Consider the following 26,989-nt stretch of genomic DNA (forward strand, 5'->3'; position numbering starts at 1 on the left):
TCCATAAGATATTATTTTAGCATGTGAATGTTTCTGAGTCTGACAATAGTTCATTAAGATGGAACCAAACATCATCTTATATGTTCACTATGACAGAACATTAATCCTGTCTTTTACATTTTCTTACTAAATCTTGGGGCTTACTTACTGTGCTAGTCTCATTCATAAATTATTTGAATGTGTAAGAATCATTTGGTGGCAAAGTTCTTCAGAAATAAGAAGGAACAAGAATACAGATATTTACAGTGACAAAGTATGACTAAAATGAATAAAGAGAAAGTTTACCTATTTGGGGTTTTTTCTGTCTCAGACACAGTGACTGGCTTGTCCTCAGAGAGAACTGGAACAGCAGCCTGGAAAAGCACATTGTACATCAATATTCACTTGCCTTTTCCACGAAGTTAAGCAGCCCTCTGATGCCCAGCTCCTACTCAATGCATGGGTCTTAAGGATAGGGAATAAAACCTTCCAACTCAAGGAAAATTAACTATTATTTGGCTAAATTGGAACCATGTCCCTACCATGGAACAAATACTGTTTTAAATGTTCTTTTTCTTTAAGAAAGCAAAGAATTTATAATATAAACATCCAAAGTATTAAGAAATAGCAGGCCATACTATGAAAGTTATAGACACAATGGAAGTAAGACTTTCATTTTTCTAAAAAGCTCCTACTATGGATCAAAAATAATTTTCTTACCACAGCGGCTTTCTTGCTTGGGTTTTCCTGAAGAATGCTGCTGGAACTGAGCGGCTTTACAGCTGCAATGACAGCAGGGTGGACTTCAGCTGCCTTGCGTTTGGTGGCCAATTTAGGGGTTGAAATGACTTTAACCACAGATGGCTTGACATTAACCTTGGGCTTGGCTGCAGAGTGAAGATGATAGCTGGTTAGTATTTAGAGTGTCAGAAAACATCAAGGGTAATAGTATTGAAAAACAGGTATAAACTATGTCTAATAACACAACTAACACAATGCATGTACACTTATTTAGCATAAAACTGTTGTTGTTTTGGCATAGGGTTTTGACAAAGAAATTGCCACAAACTCCATAGATAACTACCACAACTTTATAGACAACCATCACCTACTAATCTCTAATTTCTGGTATTTCCATTATTAAGTCTATTGATCACCACCTACTCTGTGGTGAAAAAGAATGTTTTAGTGGAAAGAACACTGAAGTCAGAAGACCAGAACCTTGGGCAAGTTATTAAATTTGTGTATGAATCTCAGTTTCTTGGACTATAAAAAGGGGATAACCAACAATTTAAACTATCTACTTTCATGGGTTGTAAAGATGAAAAGTCATACTGTATGTAAAGTGCTTTCTAAAGTAGTACAGAAATGTAAACTATATATGCTCAACATGTGGGAATGAATGGTAGAAGTCTAGAAAGGCTATTAAGTAGCACAATTGACAGTGCACTGGACTTGGAATTAGGAAGACCTGAGATTGAATCTTGTCTTAGATACTTACTAGGTTTGTGACCCTATATAAGTCAATTAACCAGTGACTGTTGTCGAGAATCAGTGTCCTTAGTTTTTAAATGAAAATTGTATGTGTACATACGCATACACGTTTATGGACTTTAAAATGGGATTTAAATCCTAACTATTATTATATTGAAGTCCTATGTAGAACACTAAAAAATCTGATGGCAAAGAAGGGATTTTCTATTTTTTTTTTTAAAGGTTAGGATTTTTGAAAGTAAAAAAGGATTTTAGAAGGTAATGGTCAACCAGGACATATGTAATTAAAGACTACAATTTAGTTTTTTAGGTGAAGATATAGAAATGATTGACTATTGGCTAGAAATAAAATGTATTGTATTAGGACTTGGAAGAGCATATTCACCTGAGCATTAATGATTTGGAAGGTTTAATGATTTACTTAAGAAGACTAAATTGAAAATGAAGAGAATGGAGAAAATTATCTAAATTCTGAAATCCAAACCATATGAAAGCTGTTACAACAAAGAAAGAACAATAACAGAGATGACAGTAAGTGGGAAGAGAAAAATACTCATAGCCTTGGTTTGAATCATAAATAGAAAAGACCATTAATTATGAACCTGGATGATAGGATCTGGCTTCAAACCTCTACTCTTATATTTCTTTTCCTCTATGACTTTGAATAAGTCACATAATCTTCCTGTCTCTGCTTTCTTATTTGTTTAAGAGGAAGATAAACCATATGGTCTCTAAGGTTCCTTCAAATTATAAGTTTGTAATCTTATGAATTTGAGATTTTAGTGGAGAGAGGTAAATGTCTCTACACCTATCACTAAATCTTGGTATAGTAGTAAAATTCCTGAACTATGCCTCAGATGACTGAGTGTCTCATTATGCTATGAACTATAATCTGTATTACTTGGGTGAAGCTTCTTTCCCTCCATTTTCTCATCTATAAAATGAGGGGTCTATATTAAATATGCTCTTTAAATCCTATATTCTCTATAGGTCATTGGTACCCAAAGGATCTGTGGTTGACTCTGAAGGCACTGATTAATGGAGGGTCTAGGGATACCGTGTCATAATTTTTGAGAATTTTCAAAATATTTTCTCCTTCTTTTCACTAAGTTCTGAGAACAAATTAAATACAACTGTCAACTATTAATCCAAGTGAGTCAGTCATTCACTGAATAAAGAATCCCACTGTTCAGGACATAATATATAAAACATTTACCTTTACCCCTTTTTTCTAAGGGCTGTGCTGCACATTTCACATTCAGTATTGAATCCCCAATTCCTGAAGTTTCTACCTCTACTTGCTGGGCTTTTACTGGCATGCGCTTTGTCAGCTGGCGGGTGATTCCTGGCACAGTATTCAGTTCTGATTTCTCTGCCATTTGTGTATTACTAGGTGCTGCTTCTTCCTGAAGGGGTGTCAAAACGTTTTTCTCCTTTTGTAGTGTTTCCACCTCTTGCTGTTTCTGCATGCGCTTCTCTCTCATGATATCCTCAAATTTCTTGACTTGAACTTTGGAAATGCCATCTCCTGTGGTCTCATCTGAAGGCTGTGAGGAAACCTACGAAAGATCCAACAGAATTCAACTCTAGCATTTTTAGAGACAAGCCTGTGGCCAAAACAACTACCAACAAAGTAATAAAGACCTACAGTACTGCTTCAAAAAAGTATAGAGAGCAAAGAAAATTCTGTAATGATCAGCATAGAATGCATAATGTTTATCTTTCTTCAACAGTCTAACTGATATTTATGATCAAAAGCTAGAGTAGTTCCTAGAAAAGAAGCTTAAAGGGATTTAAAAACACCTCTCTAAATCCTAGATTATCCAGCAGAAAGAAGAATCTTTGAAAAATGGAAGAGGAAGGGAGAAATATGTTCACTTGTAATCACCAACAAGCAAAATCCTATAAGGAATAGTTATGAAATAAAAAGAAAAAGGCATTTACATGGGAATTAACTATTTGTAAACCATGTTGCTAATATTCTCACCTCAACAGTCTCTGTTCGAGTAACACCAATACGAGATGTGTTGTCAGCTGCTTCACTAAGTTTCTTCTCTTCTTTTGTGCCTGTATTCAAATCAAACTCCAAATCATTAATCTTCTTTAATTTAGGCCAGTGTGTGCTGATTAAATCTTTAGCTTAATGGATATCTTGGTATCCATTTGCAAACAAAATAATTTTGCTACCTGTTCTTTTGGTGATACGAAGCAGTCGTCTTATCACTGGAGTAGTCTCAGGCTGTGGCTGGGAGTTGGTGCTGTTCTCAGCACTCTGTTGTACCCTCAGTGCCTTTTCTTGCTTGATCTCCTCCAGGGTTTTTATGTGAACTTCCTGCATGGGCTTGGTTTTACTTGCAGGCTCTTCTAATTGCCCTTTGCTGGCAGTGGTAGGAGGCAAGATGATTGCTTTCTTAGACTCACTCTCTATTCTGAGCTTAACAGAAGGATTTTCCTTCTCAGCTTTCTGTCTCTCTTCTTCCTGCTGCCGGTGTTTTTTTTCAGCTAGGACCTCAGAAAATGTTTTGATTCGAATAGCAGAAGAGCTCCTTATCCCTAAACTGGAATCTTCAGTCTTATGGGTTCCTTCATTCTTGATTTTGGTCTGCAAGTCTCCTCGTTTCTGGCTGGCTCTCTCAAGACGTATTTCTTCTAGTGTCTTCACATGGATCTCTCCACCTTTTGCAGATCTTTCTGCTAACACAAGAAAAAAAAAATTCAACTTTATATTTTTGTGCTACTTGAAAGCTTCTTTCTCAATGGTATACTAGTAAAAGACATTTAATATCATGAATCCTGAACTAAAAAATAGAAATAGCTATTTATCATAGCATCTATAGATGTCTTTCTTTTTGAAATAAAATAAATTTCTGCTCATACTAAAGAACAGTAATTTTGGTAAAAATACAAAGAAATTAGATGCCTTATCTGGAACAGAAGGTTTCGCAAGGGTCAATGATGAAAAATTATCCATGCATATGTTTTATAAATAAAAAGCTAAAAAATAAAAAAAAATTAGATGCCTGGGTACTAGAAATGATATTCTCTCCTCTTATAGAAAAGAGAGATTTATTTATTTATTTTTTAGATAACTTTTTATTGACAGAACCCATGCCAGGGTAATTTTTTACAGCACTATCCTTTGTACTCACTTCTGTTCCGATTTTTCCTCTCCCTCCATCCACCCCTTCCCCCAGATGGCAAGCAGTTCTTTACATGTTAAATAGGTTACAGTATAGCCTAGATACAATATATGTGTGCAGAACGGAACAGTTTTCTTGTTGCACAGGGAGAATTGGATTCGGAAGATATAAATAACCCAGGAAGAAAAACAAAAATGCAAGCAGTTTATATTCATTTCCCAGTATTCTATCTTTGGATGTAGTTGCTTCTGTCCATCCTTGATCAACTGAAACTGAATTAGCTCTAAAAGAGAGATTTATTAAAAAATATTTGACACTTGAAAAACAATGACTGGAAATGGGAAGGTGGGGGAATAGAGAAAAGGGAAGGGAAATGAAAACTGAATTATTAGTGAATCAAGATGACTGTCATTTAAAAAAAAAAATCTAACCTTTAATCTGGCTTGAAAAATCAGGTTAACCTCTAACCTGAACTCAACCAAATCAGAGAAAACATTTATGTTGTTTTGGGTGGTAAAAAACATAGGAATCAGTTTCAGTAATCATTACCTGTTGTCTCCATACTATTTAGATCAGCTGGCATTCCTAATCTCTCCTTCAGAGACTTAGAAACTTGAACTGAAAAATAAAAAATAAAATAATAAAAGACATGATAAAGATCTGCTGATATTTACACAGAATTATTAAATTAAGAATTCTTTATGGTATTTAACTGAATTTCATGTGTTCCTTTTCAATTTTCATAATGAAATCAACACTTTTCTCTTACTGCCAGTACTCTTTCTCTGGGGCTTTGCCTTCTCTATCTACTACTTTTCTCTTAAAATCTCTCTTTTCTAGTCTTTGACCCCAACAACTTGGCTCTGAAAAATGATTTCTACATCACATGTTAGAATATTCTTGAAAATAAATTTGAAAAATTATTGCTAAACAACAAATTATCTGATGGGCTTTAGGAATTTTTTTTTTTTTCATTTTAAAAATCATGGAAAGGGAATGACATGGCCCTAAAACCCCCATCATCTTAGTTTGCCTGTGATCAGGAATCACAGATAGCCCAAAATGCCAATAAAGCAAGCGGCAAATGTAAAGAGTGTAGTAATTTTAAAATTTTATTAAATTAGTACCTTTCTTTGGTGTTTTGTCAGTATTCATTTCTGGAGACTCAATTTTCTTCCCAAGCCTTTGAGCAAGGCTTCGCTTCAGTGGAGGGTCACTGTCAACACCTTTTAGATCAAAGAAAAAATATAAATTTAGTTGAAATCATTTTTTTAAAAAAGAAAAACCATGAATAAGAAAAAGCAAACAAATCTATGAAAATTAATGTCCTTTCTTCTGTTTATATGGTAAATAATGAAGTTTCCTTGGAACTGGACAACTCTACCTCAGAGAAGGTAATGAAATTTTCACAGAGTAAGATGGTGGGATGGAAGAAAACAAGATATGAATAACCTTCAATATGGGAATCATAAGTTAACTAAAGTCAAAACTAAGAATGTACCAAAAATTCTAACTGGCTAACAGGTGAATTCCAGTAACCAAAGTAACACCACAAACAACCAAGAAGGTTATAGAACTTCAGAACTAGAAGGAACTTCAGAGATCATTGAATATGTCTTTTCCTTTTACAATCAAGAAAGATAAGGCTCAGAGAAATAATGTTTAAATAATTGGGAGAAAGTCAAAACCAAAATGTATGCTTTCTGATTCCTGGTCAGGAGCTCTTTCCAGTACCACCATGTTGCCTAGTGTAAGCTGTTTAAATAGCAATTTCTAATATTTTAATTGTTTTCCAGATTGTCGAAGACCAAACTTTCCCAAAGATATACTTGTATAAGACTCTAAAGCTAGTAAAACTCTAATGTAGATACTATTAACTCCCAAGAGCTTATATCAATTTCCTTTCTATATTCTACCTGTTTTTAGGTTGCCTGCAAAAGAATTTTATAAACAACTTTATATTTCTAATAGCAAAAACTGAAAAACTTCACTAAAATTGCAATTATCTTTTCATATCCTTTGAGAACTTAGCAGATAAATATGTTATTTAAAATGGTAAAGCAAAGATTTGTCCATAAAAACATCACTACTACCACCTACACAGGTACTATTAAATTGCCATGACAACACCATTTAAAATGGTGTGAAAGGAACCTGTGATATCAGGAGAGTTTTTTCAAATTTAGGCAGTATATTATTTTGGGGTAGTTATGGAAAGTAGGTTAATTGTCTTTCAAAAAAGACAGGAAAAAATGGAATACTTTAAATTTTATTCTTCAAATAAATAAAACTTAAGTGAACTTACTGATAAATAAATGGGAAGTTTAAATTTTAATACTTTTTAGCTAACTAAAATTGTTACATAAAAATTTTTATTAAATCTAAATTTTATCCTTATTCTAAAAAGGTTCTTTAAAATTTTCCTTTAATGAAGAAAAAGAGTACTCATGATCTTTTAGCTCAGGGCTTTTTTAAAAGAACTATTAAGAATCAAAATGAACTTTAATTCATAAAACTGTTGAAAAGATAAAACAAATATAGGGCAAAAAGAAATTGGAGAAGGAAAGTTGGTGACAATGATCTTAAGAACTGTATAGAGGATTGGTGGGGCAACATCAATAGCTTATTTTTTGTGTGGGAAAAATACACTGAGTTGTTTCTAATACATCACAGCTTGTTACATGTGCAAACATTTGCATAAAATGTCCTTACCTGAGAGCTTCCGCTTCCCTAGCCTTTCTGTAAGACTCAGTCGCACCAAGGGCTCTTCTCCTAAAATAACAAACAATAAATAGTTTAAAGTTTACTATCCTTAACCACTACTAGTGCTTGATGAATGCAAGGCACTTGGCAATAAACCAGAAAGTATTAAAGAATAGTCATCTTAAAACCCCAAATAATAACACAAAAGCTGACACTTATATGGTACTTGAAGATTTTTTGAAGTACTGACATACTTGATCTATTTCTCACTTGATTTATTCAAATCTGAGTTAAATATTACAGTTATTAGTCTAATTTTTAGAGGAGAAAAGCAGAAGTTCAAGTTTTATGAACAGCCCATGGTCACACAACTAATAAGTGTTAGAAAAAGGATTTATGCCTAAGTCTTTCCTGATTCCAATTCTAGAGATAGATTTTTGTCTTTTGTTTTTATCATCTAGATATTCCCCTATATTCCTCACTGTTTTCAGAAGAGCTATTTCCTATTAACAACATTTTAAAAAGAAAAAAAATCAGAAACTCAATAAACATATTGAAAAAAATCTGATATTATATGCTACTCTTTTCTCCTTGGGTCCCCCAACTTTTGGAAAGGGATAGAAGTAGGAGTGCAAGACAAAAGTTTTTTGGAAGTCTCAAATAAGTAAAAACAATTCAGCATATTAAATATTATATGACAACATCCTGGAGGTCAACAAATAGTAAACATGAAACAATAATGATATATGCTCTACAAAATGCAGTGTTAGGAGTCAAGTAAATCAACATCAGTTCATCTCCTCTTCTCCAAGGCAATACACTTACATCTTCAGCAAATACTTGTGGACAGAATTTTTTGATAGGCAGTGAAAGAGACAGAAAATTTTTACAAAGGCACGATTCCTTCAAGTTTGACCCTGAAGAAGAGATAAGACAATTTATCTCCCTAACTTCTTTGCAGAGGTGATGGACTACAGTCATGTAACATTGTACATATTACTTAGCTGATGTGATGGTTTGGGTACAGATTGAACTAAAACTCCTGGAAGAGATGAAGACTTAAATAAGCCTGTCTAGAATAATGTCACTAGGAACAGAAAGAATGAAATAGATAAGAGATACCATAGACATAAGAAACTCAAGTTCCACAGTGGTGCTGGCAAAATGTACTCCACTTGCTCCCTCTACCCATCCCCCCCAAGAAAAAGGCTAGAGGAAGGTCTCCAGTGCAATGAGTAACTCCTCCTAAGAGGATCTATGGATGAGCATGGATACAAATTGCAGAGGATGAATTGGTTATTCTCTGGTCAAAGAAGGGAAAAGTCATCATGAATTCACTGAAGCATCAAAATATCAGCTATACTTGATAGTGGACTGAAGAGGAAATGTGAGAGGAAGAAAAACCACATAAATTGTTATGTCACTGGAAGAAACAATGAAATCAGGAGGAGCTACAAGTTTAGAGGTAAAGATTTAATTAATTTTTTATTTTGTTTTGTTTTGGATATAGTGAGTTGCCTATTCAAAATGTAGTATAAAAGAACCAAAAGTCAGATATAGAGGTAAGGGCAAGAGATATATAGTTTGGACCACAAATACAGAATTTATAGGATAAAGGCATGAGAGAGTAAGAATGTGAAGGAAGAGAATATAGAGAGAGAAGATAGGGGCCAAGGACTGAATTTTAGGGAACACTAAGCTTATGAGGCTGTAATGAGGTCAAGAAAACACAGAAAAGAAGTCCTGATAAAGGTAGGAAAATCAGGAAAATGTGATGAAAAACATCAACTTATCTCCCAGTGTTGTCTCAGGGATCTATGTTTGACCCTATAATATTTACCATATTTATGAATAACTTGAATGAAAGCTTAAATGGCATGCTTAACATATTTGCAAATGACAAAGCAAGAAGAAATAACTAATAATCTGAATGCCAGCCACAATCCAAAAAGATTTCAACAATTAGAACTTTGCACTGCATTTAATAAGGTGAATTTGAAGGGATAATTATAAAGTTTTAACCTTTCCCCCACACAACTTCACAAGGACAAAATGGAAAAGGCATGAATATACAGAATTCTATATGAAAGAAATAAGGGAATTTTATTGGACTGCTAATTTAATATGAATCAATAGTGTGGTATGGAAGCCAACAAAGCTAAAATAATCTTAGGTTGCATTAAGTGAGTCAGACTGTTTGAATCAGGGTGTATGGAGGAGAGTGGAGAGAGAGAGAGAGAGAAAGAAGACAGATAAATCTCTGCTTTGTCAACACCACACAGGAATACTATGTTCCATTCTGGGGCCACATTTCAGGAAAGACATTAATAAAACGGAGAGAGTTAGGGGATAGCACACCAGAATAGTGTAAGGGCCTTGAGTTCATGCCAAATGAGAACTGGCTAAAACAATCAAATATTTTTAGAGTGGAATATCAAATATTCCTTGGGCAGAAAGGAAGTTAGATTTATTTCTAAATGTTTGAAGGGCTATCACAAGGAAGATATATTAAACTAGTTTCCAGGGGGGATAGAGTTAAAAACACTGGATACAAGTGCAAAAAGACAAACTTACACTTAATACAAGGAAAAATTTTCTAACACATAAGAATTAACCAAGAGTGAAATATGCCATATAACCCATCGCATTTTTGAAAATGTTTTGTATTTATTTCTGTATATACTGGTATTTCAATGTATAGCTGATATTTCCTCTAATAGAATGGAAACTCCTTAATACAGAGATCGTTGCATTTCTATTTTATTCTTGTTATCTAATAGAGACCCTAGCATATAGCAGACACTTTTTGATTGATACATGTTTCTTATATGTATCCCTTCAACTCAAAAGCCACAACACTAGCTCAGACTCTTCTCATCTCCTGGACTAATGGTCCTGAGGTCTTCCTATCATTATTAGACTGTCTTCTCTTTTATCCATTTTTCATACCTTTGCCAAAATGTCATTCCTCTGCTGAAAAACACTGAGTACTGAATAAAACAGAAACTTCTACCCTGGAATTCAAGGCTCCCTACAACCAGGTGCTAATCTATCTTTCTAGCCACAATTCATGTTACCACCCTTCAAGTTTTGTAAACTACAGATAAATAATCTGTTCTTCAATCCTTTCCTGTCTTCTTGGCTCCGTGTTTCTAGACAAATCCCATTTTACATAACAGCAATGGATTCTTTATTTGAAGCAGATCATATACAGAGTAACTTTCACTTTTTTGGCGCATTTTCTGCTAACTTTTTGGCCTTTTACCCATTGTGCTCTGCTAGAGATATTGTTTATAAGGTGTTGTAAAGTGCTATCATAGAAGTCTTCTCTTTTCCATCTAAAATATTATTCTCATGGATTATCTCTATGCAGATGAATCCCAGAGCTCTATTTTTAACTTTTAAGTCTTTCTCTTTAGTTCCAGCCACATACTGTTACACACTCTTTGGTCATTTCAAACCATATGGCTCCCTGACATCACAAAAGATCATGAACAGAATTAACTATCTTCCCTATTCACACCTCACTACCCAATTCTTCAACTCCTTTCAATTTCTGTGGAGGGCACTAGTATACTCCCAATCACAGATTTGGAATACTGAGGTTATCATCAACAACTCCTTATTCTCATTCATTCATCTATTCAACCTATTGCCAAATCTTGTCCTTTCTACCTTCTATAATACTTCTCATGTAGAATCCCTTTTCTTTCATATATCTACTTCCCAAGTACAAGCTCTTAACACCTCTTAAATAGACCATTATAATAGCTTTTTAATTAATATTCCTATTTCTACTTTCATTCCATTTTGTTCATCTTCCACTTAGCTGTGGAATGATTTTCCTATAGCACAAGTCTGACCATGTCATTACCCTACTGAAATTTTTGTGGTTCCCTATTAATGTCAGGATCAAATATAAATTGGAACTTAAATCTCTTCAAAACCTGGCCCTTCCTCCCTTCTAGTCTTGTAATTTAATTCCCTCCATAATCAGCTCTACTGATCTACCTGCTATTTTTATCACATGGTGATCCATTTCCCATCCCTGTGCCTTTACATTGGCTTGTCCTCCATTCCTAGAATGTCCTACATCTATACCTCTGTTTCCCTGGCTTTTTCCAAGATTTAGTTCAAATCTCACCATCTACAAGAAGCCTTTTCTATCTTCCCCATCTACTAATGCCTTTTCCTGAAATTGCCTTCCATCTACGCTCTCTATATGTAATATGCACCTAGTAATTAACATGCCTCTCCTATTTAAAATGTAAGCTCCTTGAAGGCAAGCAGAAAGAGTTTTTCACCTTTTTTCTGTATCCTTAGCATTTAGCATAGTGCCTGAACATTGTATGCTGCTTAATAATTACTTGTTGATTGAAAGTAAGGAAAGAAAGAGAAAAGATTATCATTAATCAAGAATTCATAAGGTTTCAAAAAAGTTTGTGCTGCCCACAGAATCCCTCAGTCACTTCTGAGGAGGGAATTGGGCCATAAAATATATTACTAAGTAGTAGAAGAACACACGAAGAAGCTTCACCATGGATGTTGTTACTGCCCTAGCCCAAGTATGTACTCTATCCCCTCATGAATTGGTTCTTTGAAGTCTCTTCATCATGTAGTTTTTGGGCACACTATAACACTCAATTCAACTTCCTCTACAGGGAATATCTGTAATATATCCATTTAATTGCAACTTCCTTCTTTCTTCAGGTTTTGCTTATGTCAATAACGTTAACAATGATATGATTCAGTAATTTTGGCATTATGTCCAGTCATTGGACAGGGATCTCACACTTAAAAGGGCAAAAGTCTAACTAAAGTTTGTTGACAGTCTAAAAATGTTGTGGTTCTTAGCATTACCCTTCACTGCTACTCTACCACCTTCCTTATAGAAACAGAAGAAAGTTATGTCAAAGACTGAGTTTCATTTTTCATTTTTTGTAGAGGGCCAGAACTCTGGAGAAGTATACTTAAAACAAGGATATTTACAACAAGGTGTTAATTCAGTGTGATTGATAAGATGATGGCTCTCTAGTTCACATATACACTTAGTATGGTTATATAATGGTTCTCTAGTTCACACATACTCAGTATGCTGTAATGATGTCATTGTAATAGGGTATTTAAGGACTGAGAAAACTGGGGACACAGTCAGTCAGTCAGAGTGAACAGATTGTGAAGGAGACAGACTGTAGTAGACACATTATGTGAAGACAATAGAGACTTTAGACTCTGTTCCTGACCATCCTTGTGGTGACTATCCTGCTGAGACCAAGGCCCGTCCAGAGGACCTCCAGAAAGCTAGCCAGGACATTACAATTTTTGTTTCCTTGATTGCCTGAAATTGCTTACCTATTGGTGATATGCTGGTCATGTCATCTATCATACAATCTTCCTAGGAAAGGGGACTGCCCATTTTACTCCTTTGTTTAAAAAAATTCTGGTAGCTCCCCACTACCTCTAGAAATAATATAAACCTTGGCTTCAACCTGCATTTTAAACCTAATTTCACATTACCAACCACATTATGCACTTTGTTGTTCCTTGAATTCAACATGCTATATCCTACCTTTGTGCATTTCTATAAGTCAGCTCTCATATGGATTATGTTACCCCTTCATCTCTTTCAGAATCCTTATATTTCCTTTAAAGTTCAATTCCTGTAATACCTTTTCCATGAAGTTTTGCTTAATTACTCCCCACCCTACTCCTACCTGTATGCTTTCTCCATATTCATATTATTTCTAGAATAGCTCTCTCCTTTGTTCTTCTCACTTTCTTAGCCTGTATTATATTTATGTTGTTATTTTATATTCCAAATAGAATTTAACCTCCTTGGGAACAGGATTCTTTTCAATTTTTCTATTTGTACTTCCAGGACCTTATATATAGTGGTCAAGTTTATATTCTTAATATTTTAATATACAGTTACTCTCTATTGAACTGAATCCCTCCTCTCAATCATCTTTCCTCAAGGAAAGTGCTTTCTGCTTCAAGACAATGAGATCCCCTCTAATCCCTCCTTTCTATCAGATAAAAACAAATTTTCTTTCCTTGACTTTCCCAAGATGTTCTATTTAACATTTCCCAGGAACATATCCATTTTCTAATTTATATTTATACCTTTTAAAATATGTTATCTTATAGCACTTGTGCATCTCTCACCCCTCCTATTAGATTAAAGTTCTTGAGGGAAGATGCTTTGAGGGAAAGGTACCTTTGTATCTTCAGGACCTAGCAACCATTTAATTATTTAGTAAATTGAATTAAAAAGTAAATGTCTGAAACTCCATTCCACATATGTATTTGTATTGATTGGCAGATATTACACCAACAATAATATATAACCAGAAATAATATATCAGAAATAATAACACCTGACTTAATGGGGCTAACTTTCTGAAAGAAAAGCTATGCCATACTCTTTGCCAGCAATGGTTTCCTCTCTCATTGCTATCTTTCCATCCAATAAGGCTCAGATCAAATATTCATCTTCCATAAAATCTTCCCTACTAGACCAATAAAAGTTGATTTCTCTTTCTTATGAATTCTTATTGTACTTTGCACTACACTACTCATTTGTTACTGCCTCTTATTGTGCTGATTTGCATACTAATCTTATCTCCCCCAATTAGTTTTAAACTCTTTTGTGGGGAGCAACTAGATAACACTTCCTAGCTGTGTGACCCTGGGCAAGTCTCAACCCCAATTGTTTCAGCAAAAAACAAAATAAAACAAAAAAAAAAAAAACAACTCTTTTGTGGTCAGGGACCATTCTACATATGTTTTGTATATGGTAGATAATCCTTATTTGAATGAGGGAATGAACGCAACATGTAAGCATGCAAAACTCAAAAAAATACCAACATACTCAAAATCATCAACATCTTTCTATCGGCAGAACTTTCAACATAGACAAAGGTGGTATATCCCCTTATCTGTGCTCCATCAGTTGTATAAGCAGGGTAGTAATAAATCCCAACCCTTCTTACACCTCACCTTGTTTGTTGGACAGGGTCACTGTCCTCACCACAGTTCTGACATTCTCTTTCTCAGGACCTGGAATGGGCTGTGGTTGAAGTAAGTGAGCAGATGCTCCTGAAGGCCCTTCTGAATAAAGGAAAAAACAAAAACCAGTTATGGAAAATAAAGTATTTTTAAGATTTAAGATTTTTAAGTCCCTCATAGTAGATCTTTAATAATTTAGTAATTCACTCCTGGGTCCCTGAAATGACTGGTTTTGTCTACAAAATTGGGTGTCTATAGAACCAAGAAAATTATTTAGCAATCCAGAAAAAACAGTGCTGACTTTGGAATTATTAGATTTAGATTTGAGTTCTATCCTATTACTTAATAGCTGTGTTACCCTGAGCAATTCATTTTAAACTTTCAGGATCTCAGTTTTCTTATCTGTAAGTTGAGAATGTTGAACTAGATAATCTGTAAGCTCCCTTTCAGTGCTATATATTCTACTAAAAAGTGTTATTTTTGCTAGCATATGACAATTTTAAAGTTAATGTTTATTTTCCTAATCCATAACTCTAAATGTTGGCCAGGAGAACTTATTGTTTATATAGAAGAGCTAATAATAGATTAAGATGAGGAAGTTACAGGTTTTATTCCATATCTGGCATCAACCTATCCTATAACTATGGGCAAATTAATTCTATATCTACTATAAGATTCCCTTCTTAATCAAGTAAGGATAATTATCCTAGCTTTCTTTCTCCCAGGGATACTTTGAAAATAATTGAAAGAATATACTCTATACAAAAAAAGATGCTAACAAAATTCAAAGTGTTACTGTAAAACTGATACACTATTAAAAAAAGCAAGAATACTAAATCTAAACCACTCCAATTTAATCTGCATTATAATTATAATTACCCCACAGACAACCTCATTTTTTTTTGTTACCACACTTATTCCTAACTAGCCAAGTCTTACTTCTTCCTCATATTCATGTGTGTCAAATAAAACTTTTCAGATCTGAATTCTGCATATAGATTAGTAGATACAAAACTCTAATAACCGTGATAGAGTATAAGTCTCTAAGAAAATGTCAAGACATTTAAAAATTTAGTAATAATTCAAATCATGATTCAGACACTTACTATCTGCATGACCCTGGGCAAGTCAATTAATCTGTCTGTCTTAGTTTCATCTGTACATGGTAATAAGAGCACCTATCTTCCAGGGTTGTCAAGAGAATCAAATATGTATAAAGCACTTTGCAAATCTTAAGTTCTATATAACTACTAGACATTGTTATTTTTATGATGATAATGGTGATAATTCTATTTTCAAACTGAGAAATGACACAGTCAAATTTTCCAATTTTTATGTTGGTTTTTTCATTTGTCTTTCTTTGAAATCTTGTTGTTAAATGGTGAAAAGTCTTTCCTTTAGTTCCTATTATTTGTGGATCAATAGAATGAGATTAAATGTATAAGGCAATCCTTAGCTTTAAAACAAAACTGACCTTTCCAGGAAAAAAAAAGTCACAAAAACAAGTTATTCATGTTAGTTCTTATTTTTAGAAAATTATTGTTCTCTAAGATTGAGACGTCTTTTTGTCAAAAGTTCTCACAAGCTTTACCTCCTTGCTTCTTAGATTTTTCCTTCATTTTCTTTGACTTGATTTCCTCAAGAGTTTTTATTCCAAAATTCAAACTATCACCTACAAAGCCAAAAGAGGATTTATGAGGAAATGAAATAATAAAGAGGCAGGGTAATAGCTATTGACTATAACATTTGGCTAGCATATTCCCCTGCTAAGGCTACAGTAACATATGTTAACAGGAACTTTATTAAAAATGGTCAGGAATTAGTGACTATTTCTATTAAGACATATGACTAAGAGCAGAAGTTTATAACCAGAGGGCCAAGAATTTGATTTAAAAATATTTTAATAACTTTATTTTAATTAATTAATTGTTGTAAAAACTAACTTAATTTCTTTTTTTTAAATTATAGCTTTTTATTGACAAAGCACATGCATGGGTAATTTTTCAACACTGACTCTTGCTTGGAGAGACCTACATGGACTGATGCTAAGTGAGATGAGCAGAACCAGGAGATCATTATACACTTCGACAACGATATTGTATGAGGATGTATTCTGATGGAAGTGGATTTCTCTGACAAAGAGACTTAACTGAGTTTCATTGGAGAAATGATGGACAGAAACAGCTACACCCAAAGAAGGAATACTGGGAAATGAATGTGAACTATTTGCATTTTTGATTTTCTTCCCGAGTTATTTTTACCTTCTGAATCCAATTCTCCCTGTGCAACAAGAGAACTGTTCGGTTCTGCAAATATGTATTGTATCTAGGATATACTGCAACATATTTAACATATATAGGACTGCTTGCCATCCTGGGGGGGGGGGGGGGGGAGGAGGGAGGGAGGGGAAAAAACGAAACATAAGTGATTGCAAGGGATAATGTCGTGTAAAAATTATCCTGGCATGGATTCTGTCAATACAAAGTTATTATTAAATAAAATAAAATTAAAAAAAAAAAAAAAAAAAAAAAAAAAAAAACCACTGACTCTTGCAAAAACTTCTGTTCCAACTTTTCTCCTCCTTCCCTCCACACTCCCCTCCCCTAGATGGCAAGTAGTCCCATACATGTTAAATATGTTAAATACAATATACGTATATATATTTATACAGTTGTCTTGCTAAACAAGAAAAATCGGATTTAGAAAGAAGGTAAAAATAACCTGGGAAGAAAAACAAAAATGCAAACAATTAACAGAAAGAGTGTAAATGCTATGTTGTAGTCCACACTCATTTCCCAGTGTTCTTTCACTGGATGTAGCTGGTTATGTTCATTACTGATCAATTGGAACTGATTTGGATCCTCTCATTGTTGAAGACAGCCACCTCCATCAGAATTGATCCTCATATAGTATTGTTGTTGAAGTGTATAACTATTCTCCTGGTTATGCTCATTTCACTTAGCATCAGTTCATGTAAGTCTCTCCAAGCCTATGTGTATTCTTCCTGTTGGTCACTTCTTACAGAATAATAAGATTCTATAACATTCATATAACACAATTTACCCAGCCATTCTCCAACTGATGGGCATCCATTCAATTTCCAGAATAACTATTTTAATATAATTGTTTTCCTTAGTAATCCTATATATTTTATGTTCTTTTAAAATATTATATTGGCAAAGGATCTATAAAACAAAAAAGAATAGGAACCTCTGGGGTTAAGGAGCATTTAAAACCTGCTCTTACCTTGCTTTAAGCTGACCCCAGGTTTCCGAGCACCAGTTATGCGCAATCCATTATGGACTTCAGGAGCTGGTTGCAAAATAGGTGTTTTAGTTTCATCTCCTTCTTCAGAAAACTGATCTAAAAAACAAAATCAAACAAAATTTAAAATGAAGACTCATAGCTTCTTTGCTAGTTCACTTTTAGTTGAGTTCCCATTTCTGAATTTCTAAAATAAACTTGACACTTACCATCATCATCTTCATCATCATCTGCAGCATTGATTACAACTGGAGGATGTGTGGGACTGGGAACATTTTCTGAACTTTCCACTTTCATTACACCTCTAAGCTGGGGGGAGGGGTTAGACTGGACTGATAGTTTGTTCTGCTGCATTGAGAGCTGATTAGCTTTCACCTCTTCATCTGGTGACTCAGGCACAATGGGTAAAATAGCTAAAAGTGAAAAGACATCAGTAAGTCAACAACAATTGAATAAAAGAATTCAAATTGCTTTGTCTATACATACTAGATTCAGTAAATTTTCATAAAATTTTCTTAAGACCTTTTTAGTCTCTTCCTTCTATTTTGTAATTTCCCATATTCCATAAGATTGAAGACATGTTTCAATAATTGTATCTACTAATTCTTAATAATCAATTTTATGCATTCTAAAAATTAGAACTTTTGTTAAAAAGCAGCAGCAAAAAACAATATGGTAGATAATACTTCAAAATCTATATTATATTTCACTACTAAACAACAGATTATTACTTAATTTTTATTAAATAGATTTAAAATTCAAGTCAAATCAATTCAACATATGTTTACTAATACTTACTAATTAGTAGAACACAGTGCTAAGTGCTGGGAGAAATACATAATTTAGATAAAACAAAATCCTAGTTTTTAGGGAGCTTATCATCCACTTGGGAAAAACTCACACAGATAATAATTTTTTAAAATATTAATAAATAAATGAGGAAGCAAACAAAGTGAAAGTTATATCAACTTGGGAGAGAGAAAAAAGAAAAGTGGAAAAACTGGGGAATTTTATTGTTGACATGGTATCTGACTGAATTTTTAAAGATTGGCCAGATAGAAGGAAAGGGCATTGCAAGAAGGGTGAAAAGGACAAGTCAAGTGGAGATTGTGACATGATTAAGTATATATAGAAAGAAGTAAAATCTACTGTGAGAAAAAGGAGACAGTAGAAATGAGGTCTATTAGTAATCCAAGTGGGTGGCAATAGGACTTACGTTAAGATAGCAGCAGTACAAATAAAAAGAGGGGACAAATTCTCCCCCCAAAAAAGATTTCTTACTTTTGTCTTTGTGTCCCTAAAACCTAGTAGAGTGACTTGCACATAATTGGCATTTGATAAGTATTTATTGACTTGAATTGGATTTAAGTTAGGAGTTGATAAATTCAAACTTCTTTTGAAAGTCTTTATGATTATAATAAGAAATCAAGAACAGAAAAGATAAGAGTAATTAAAAATATGTGAAATGATTCAAAATAAAAACAGAACTTACTTTTGCTTGGAGGTAGGAAAAGGCCTTCAACATAGCGTCCCCTGTTGTGATGAAATGCACAATTTAATTTTTGACATCCCATTGGCTGGTTTTCCCAATAGCATGGAATCTCACTCCGCTTTTTCTGTGGATTTAAAAAAAAAATCAGGAGATAAACCAAAATATGAAATGCGATTACCCTATCTTGATATGACAAGAACTAAGTATATAACCTCTGTAGATCTTCAAGGAAGGGAAACTTACCATATTTCAAGGAAGTTAATTTTACTCACAGAAAGCTCTAATTCTTCTTCTTCTTCTTTTTTTTTTTTTTCTGACATGCAGCCTAAAACTGCACAACTTCTACCAATCTCTCTTGGTTCTCTCCCCAGGAGTTAAACAGAACAAAGCTAATCCCTCCTCCAAATAATTTCTCTTCAAATACTTGAAGCAGGCAAACATGTCTGTCAGAGTTTTCTCTTTTCCAGGCCAAACATCCCCATTGCCTTCAAATGATCTTCATGCAATACTAAGGCAGGGCCTAACTATTCTGGTTACCATCCTTTAAATATTCTCTAGCTTATCAATGTCTTTTCTAGACTATGGTACTCAGACCTGAACAGAATAGTTCATATGAAGGCTGACAACACTGTACATTGGTACAAGAGGACTCTCACCACTCTATTTCTGGAAGCTGTGCTTTTCTTGATATAGCCCAAGATCACATTCACTTTTTAACTACCATATTAGACTATTGACTTTAGTAGCCTTGCAAAGTACCAATTTTTTTTTTTCCAAAACTGCTAACCATGCTCGCTTATCTTAAATTTGTGAAATTGATTTTTTTGTATTCAAGTGCATACATTTATATTAGAGTCAGCTCAATGCTCTAGCCTGATAAGATCTTTTTGGATTTTGACTATCACCCAGTATAATAATTATCCCCTCCCAGTTTTGTGTCAACTATAAATCTGATAAGAATATTACTTATATCTTTGCTCACTTAGACACAGCAAAGGCACTGGACAAAGCAAACATTGCTAGAGTGCTTCCCTGGAGACTTCCTGCCAGGTTAACATTGAATCCTTTACAATTATTATGAATTTGGCCATCTGACCAGTTCTGAAACCATGTGATTGGATTACTGTTTAATCCATAACATTTGATCTTCTCCCCAAGTATATCCAAAACATTCTCCATATCTACTTTTCCTATCTATGAGTCAAGGAAGGTAGCATAGTGTATGTGAAAATAGTATTGGAATGGAGAATGGCTGAATAGGCTGTGTATGTGAATATGATGAAATACTATTTTGACTTAAAAAGTCATGAAGGGGGATGGTTTTAGAAGAACCCCATTAGATATATATGGACCAATACAAAATAAAGCAAGCAGAACCAGGAGACCAATTAGTACAATTCGATCCTCCTCATCTTCTTCCTCCCTTCTTTTTCCTCCTCCTCCTCTTCTCCCTCCTTCCCTCTTTCTCATTTTGCATGACTATCCTTATCCGTAATGCATTTTTGTTTTTCTTTCTTTCTCAATGGGCAGAGAAAGAAGAAAAGGAAGAAAAGAATTTGGAACCAAAAACACAATTAGTTCAAAAAAATAGTGGATTTGAAATCGGAGAATTGGAATTTGTCAAAATATTTTGGAAATACCTTGTTTCTCAGAGCTTAGGCCCACCAAGGTTGTGTCCTAGTGTAACAATAATCCTTTACACTCTAGATATCACTCTCTGACAAAGTTTACTGCCTGGACCAGTACCAGATGTTCACTGAGGGATTCAGCTCCCTTGATTTCCCAGAGTGGTCCATCACATGTTCACAATCTCTCTTCTTTGTCACTGAGAGGTACTGTACTGTACATATAGAGAAGTTTGGTTCTGTGCTCTGGCCACAACTCTCCAAAACTTGGTACAATGGGCTGTTCCCACAGGACCCAAGAACACCTATATTTGTCCCAAGAAATGCTAATCATGAGATCCATTTCAAGATCCTAGAATTATTGTGTTGTGGGTCAATCCCTTTCAAGCATCAATATTGTAAGTCTTCTTTCTAGGAAGTGAGCTTCCACCTGCAAATGTCATTTTCCTCACTGTTAAATTAATTACATTTCAGTTTGTGTCCTGACTCTCTTATCTCTAGCCTGTTTTGTGCTGCTCTGGCCACCCACAGATTACAGGCTAGTTCTGGTTAAGCTGACTGATTCAAATTCAGTTCTGCCACTTGCTAGTGATATGACCCCGTGCAAGGCACTTAACCTCTTAGTGTACTAGGCATCTCCCTAAAAGTATAAGTTACAAAAAAGTTGTTGTTCTGCTCTGATAGAGGAAGATTCGTCATTGGGTTACAACCACAAATCTAGACAAAACAAATAGAGAACAGCTCAAGGTCTAAGCTTCTTGGAAATTATAGCAATAGCAATTTTTAAATATCATTATCAGTAATAGTTATTTTATTGTTAAAGGAGGAAAGAAAATAATGAAATACTGACTTAATTTTATGAAGAACCTCAGATATACTAAAAAATATAGTGCTAAGTATTTTAGAGCTTTTTTTTTTTTTTTTTGCTGAGGCAATTGGGGGTGACTTGTCCAGGATCACACAGCCAGGAAGTGTTAAGTGTCTGAGACCAGATTTGACCTCAGGTCCTCCTGACTTCAGGGCTGGTGCTCTATCCATTGAATCACCTAGCTGCCCCTATTTTAGAGCTTTTAATAAAGCTCTCCTCCCCTAAAAACTACATACACAAAAAGGTCAGATATTTTTACCTGCAAAGACTATAAAGACAATAAGCAATTATTTTTTTGAAATTCTCAAATGGTATTATAATCATTGCTATTTTATATAATGATGATAATAGCAATTATCTAATTGCCTCTTGTTTCAAAGCTACAGAAATTCAGTGTCCCAGTTTAGGATCTAATGTTAATTTTTCTCACTCCTGAGGCCTTTGGTTTAAGAGATTTTCCCTCTCTCTTGGAAATAAACTTACTAAATACAGGTTGCCTGCTGTAGTGAATCCTGCTGTGTTTTACAATATGTGACATTTAACCTTGAGGATAAATACGAAGTTTACCTGTTCATAAAAGGATATGCCAATTTGTCCTTCTCTCTCTCCTAATCATCAAGCTTACACAAAGTAAAAGGAATTAAGATTTTTAATTGTCCCACTCCCTGTGGTTTGAGTCTCAGGCTACTGATGAAGAAATGTCATTAAACTTGGCTGACCACTTACATCAATTTCCATATGTCGGAACCTGCAGACTTGTCGAAAACAGCGCCCTTCCTGCCACAATGTGCAGACAGTCTCATTTCCTAAGGCAGCTTCACAGTGCCGGAATGGGCAACTATCTCCCTGCAACCAATAGAAAAGAACAAAGAAAATAAGTATGATCTGAAAGATTCACATACATTTCTAAGCATAAAACCGCTGCTTAGTGACAAGTACTTAATGAGGAAAAGAGATTAAGTCAAGATCAGAAAAAAAAAAAAGTTCAAAGGAAATAGGACTAATCTAAGGGAAACAAGATTCTACTCTGAAAAGATTTTTTGTGAACCTAACCTATTCCACTGATTCTACTTTATTTTTCAGCCTGTACCAAATGGTTTTGATAACCACCGCTTTATAATATAGTTTTAGGTCTGGTACAGCTAGGTCACTTTCATTTGCATTTTTAAAATTAATTCCCTTGAAATTCTTGACCTTTTGTTCTTCCCGATGAACTATGTTATTACTTTTTTTAGCTTTGTAAAATAATTTCTTGCGAATTTGATTAGTGTGGTACCAAATAAGTAGATTTAGGCAGAACTGTCATTTTTATTATATTAGCTTGGTCTACCCATGAACATTTGATATTCTTCCAATTGATTAGATCTGACTTTATTTTTGTGGAAAGTGTTTTGTAGTTCTGTTCATATAGGTCCTGACTTTGTCTTGGCAAGTAGGCTCCCAAACATTTTATATTATGTACAGTATGGAATTATTTGATATTATTGCTGCTGAATTTTGTTGGTAACATATAGAAATGCTGATGGTTTGTGTGGATTTATTTTGTATCCTGCAACTTTGCTAAAGTTGTGAACTGTTTCTAATAGTTTTTTTAGTTGATTCTCTAGGATTCTCTAAAAATACTATCATATCATCTGTAAAGAGTGATTATTAGTTTCCTCATTACCTACTCTAATTCCTTTAATTTCTTTTTCTTCTTTTATTGCTAAAGCTATTATTTCTAATATAACATTGAATAGTAATGGATAGTGGAAAATCTTATTTCACCTCTGATATTATTGGGAAAGGTTCTAGTTTATCCCCATTATATATTATGTTTGCTGATGATTTTAAATAGATGCTACTAATCATTTTAAGGAAAACCCCATTTATTTCTATATTCTGTAGTGTCTTTAATAGGAATTGGTGTTGGGTTTTGTCAAATGCTTTTTCTGCATCTACTGAGATAATTATATAATTTTTGTTAGTTTGGTTACTGATATAGTCAATTATGCTAATGGTTTTCCTAAGGTTGAACTGGCCCTATATTCCTGATATAAATCCTACTTGATCAAGATATATTATCTTGGTGATAACTTGTTATAATCTCTTTGCTAATATTTAAGATAATTGTATAAATATTCATTAGGGAAATTGGGCTATAATTTTCTTTCTCTGTTTTGACCTTACCTAATTTATATGTCAGCAACATATCTGTGTCATAAAAGAAATTTGGTAGAAGTCCTTCTTTCCCTAGTTTTCCAAATAGTTTGTATAATAGTGGGATTGTTTTATAAATGCTTGATAGAATTCACATGTAAATCCATCTGGCCCTGGAGATTGTTTTCTTAGGGAGTTGGTTAATAGCTTGTTCAATTTCTTTTTCTAAAATGGAACTATTTAAGTAATTTTATTTCCTCCTCTCAATGTGAGCAATCTATATTTTTAAAGTATTCATCCATTTCACTTAGATTATTAGATTTATTGGCATACAGTTGGGCAAAATAGCTTCTAATTATTGCTCTAATTTCCTCTTTATTGGTAGAAAGTTCATCCTTTTCATTTTTGATCCTAACAATTTGATTTTCTTCTTTCTTATTTTTAATCAAATTAACTAAAGGTTTGTCCATTTCCCCCCCACAAAACCAACTTTTAATTTTATTAGTTCAAAAATTTTCTTACTTTCAATTTTATTAATGTCCCCTTTAATATCAGAATTTCAAATTTGATATTTAATTGGGGAAAGGGGGCAAAGATTTCTTACAGGTATTTCTTGCAATTATTGACATTTATCTCATCTGCAGCCAGAAGATTAAGCATAGATTCAGAGTCAAAGAAAATACAAGTAAGTGAATGTTAAAACCTGAAAAATATATAAACAGTAGCTTAATTTCAACCTGTCCTACATAAACTTGAGTTCTACAAGTAAAGCTAATTCTGATATAAAAACATCAAAGTATTAGGCTGGGAGGCAGGCCCAGTCATATGTTCTGTAATATAGGTAGCACACATTATTAATATTTTGAAATCAAGCACCATTTTGTGCAATTGACTAGCTATATGTATTTAGGATCAACAAAATTGCCAGGACTTTGCTCAAAACAGAGAACTCACATACCTATTTTGGCATTATAAGCAGCTTGTCACTAATGAGACTTGGAAAAAAAGTCTTTCATATGAAGACACGAATGTGTAGATTACAAGAAAGAGACAAATGGTACACATATCAAAATGAAGAGTTGGAAAAGCATTGTGTGTGTGTGTGTGTGTGTGTGTGTGTGTGTGTGTGTGTGTGTATCTTCAGAGTTGTAGGCAGGAAATTTGGACAAGGAAAGAATTAAAATACAAATTTTAATGTACACATTCATAGAAATATGGCAACTACATATATGTAATAACATTTACATCATGTAAATCAAAACCAACAATCTACAGCCAATGATTTTCATCATTTTTAAAGATGCTAAGGAGAAAAAACATGGTATAGACTATTCAGAATGACAATTTTGTCATGTATCTTGAACTTTTTTCAATTATAATCTTAACTTTAAAAGAAAAGAAGACAATGAACATTAACTCTTTATATTTTAAATTCTTCTCCAAATGTTAATGTTCATGAACACGTTTTTATATTAATTAGAATGAGTGTATTGGTACTATTTTTTAAAATTTAATGTAGTTTTACATCATATACTTTTAAAAAATCACCTTAGAAAAATATTAAAAAAAACAATCACAAAACTATCAAAAGAAGAAAAAGATTATAAAGAATGAATAAATTCCCTTACTGGGCTTTATTTTTTCCTATAGGGGAAGTACAAAAGACCAAATTAAACAGATAAGCAGTGAAATAGAAATATTAAAACGATCAGAGTATTAACAAAATCTCAAACAACATAAGAAATCAACTATAGGAAAGAACTTTTAAGTTTTACCTTAGTACATGTAGAATAGAAAAAAAAGTAGCAGTCTTCTCCTTGATTAGACATGCTGGCTAGATCCTTCGATCAAATGATGGGGCTTGAAAACAAGCCACTACTCTAGATGAGAACCAGGTTCCAATTTTCTCAAATGGGCTCAATCTTCCACAGGCAATTCAACCACTGAAATCTTCTTTAAAATGTTACCTTAGATAGATGGAAATATAAATCAAAGTATATGAAGCACATCTCCTGTTTATCAACTTCTAACTCTTAATTATTTTAATCATCTGTGAGATAATAGTACAAAAGCTGTGTTGGTATCTTATCTTTCCATTAAACAATGATCTCAAGAAAAGAAATGGCACTATACTTGCATCATATTGTTCTATTTGTATTGGACTAATGATTCATTTGCATAGGGAACTCCCTCTATTGATATGTATTAGCACCTTCACTGCAAATATATAATTTTATGAGTCTCCTATGCCACTGTAAAGTTAAAACGATTTGTCCAGTCACAAAACAATATGGATTATTAAGATTTGCACACAGGTTTTCTTGGTTGAGGCTTGCTCTCTACCATTTAAACCACACTGCTTTTTTTATTTTAGCTGTATTCATCCATTAATCTACACATACTTTCATGTACTTTCTGGGTGGACATTGTATACAATATACAAGTAAATTCTATATTTGTGATATTTCACTTGGACTATAGAATCCTTGAATATAATAATATCTTCATTTTTCTCTCTGATATTTCCTATGGGATCTAATGGGATCAAAAGAGTGCTAATTCTCAATAGGAGCTGCTAACTAAACAAATAACCCAAATCATTTTTCTAATATTTAGATGACTCCTATATGTTTGACTTGGCCAGGATAGAAATAATCTAGATTTTTTTTCACTTGAAATGTATAACATAAGAATTCATAGGATCATGGATCTAGAAGAGGCCTTAGAGATAATCTAGTCTGTTCCTTCATTTCACATTTGAGGGAACTTGAGGCTCTGAGAGGTTGGGATTTGTCTAAGATCACAAAGTCAGTAAATGGAAGAGCTGGGATTCAAACTCAGATCCCATAACTGCAAATTCATGCTTAACATTGTATCATACTATCTTCAATATTATACAAACACGATTCTTATTTCAAAAAGCCTACCTGGTTTAGAAAAGTGCAAATTATTTACAGGAATAAAGTTAACATCGTATGCCTCTGAACTTCCTTATATCTGGACATATGTTTACATAATAATGAAAATGGCTATATTTACATAAATCTCATTAGCAGAAAGAACATATTATAAATATGATTTAAACTCAATTTGCCCTGGCTGTGAATTAAAAGGCAAAATTCTTCTTATTGATGACCTTCTAGAGACAAACCTCTGTCTTCTGAAAGAAAGCAAGTTATTTATTAATTTTCTTCCTGCTGTACTAACTGATTACAGATATGCATTGCCAGGTGAAAGCAAGGGCTGCTTTGTATAGCCAAAACTTACTGCTTCTTCA

The 26,989-nt window shown here is 33.7% G+C and overlaps 1 protein-coding gene across 3 annotated transcripts in view; it reads right to left on the minus strand.

Annotated features, from left to right (window-relative positions):
* ZC3H11A (zinc finger CCCH-type containing 11A) overlaps positions 1-26,989 on the minus strand; it is a 38,969-nt gene that overhangs the window by 2,131 nt on the left and 9,849 nt on the right. For 2 of the 3 annotated variants that reach the window (XM_051998574.1, XM_051998573.1), the window contains exons 4-18: positions 25,488-25,679; positions 22,300-22,419; positions 19,081-19,204; positions 17,798-18,001; positions 17,571-17,687; positions 15,916-15,996; positions 14,316-14,426; positions 7,326-7,385; positions 5,741-5,839; positions 5,163-5,231; positions 3,661-4,167; positions 3,461-3,540; positions 2,690-3,032; positions 700-866; positions 286-353 (exon numbers count right to left, since the gene is read on the minus strand). In XM_051998574.1, the coding sequence (XP_051854534.1) occupies positions 286-353; positions 700-866; positions 2,690-3,032; positions 3,461-3,540; positions 3,661-4,167; positions 5,163-5,231; positions 5,741-5,839; positions 7,326-7,385; positions 14,316-14,426; positions 15,916-15,996; positions 17,571-17,687; positions 17,798-18,001; positions 19,081-19,204; positions 22,300-22,419; positions 25,488-25,541 (2,204 nt within the window). In that variant the 5' untranslated portion in view covers positions 25,542-25,679. The remainder of the gene's footprint in view (positions 1-285; positions 354-699; positions 867-2,689; positions 3,033-3,460; positions 3,541-3,660; positions 4,168-5,162; positions 5,232-5,740; positions 5,840-7,325; positions 7,386-14,315; positions 14,427-15,915; positions 15,997-17,570; positions 17,688-17,797; positions 18,002-19,080; positions 19,205-22,299; positions 22,420-25,487; positions 25,680-26,989) is intronic. The other variant, XM_051998575.1, reaches the window with a different exon arrangement.

The sequence above is a fragment of the Antechinus flavipes genome, chromosome 4, assembly GCF_016432865.1.
Source record: "Antechinus flavipes isolate AdamAnt ecotype Samford, QLD, Australia chromosome 4, AdamAnt_v2, whole genome shotgun sequence".
Lineage (NCBI taxonomy): Eukaryota > Metazoa > Chordata > Mammalia > Dasyuromorphia > Dasyuridae > Antechinus > Antechinus flavipes.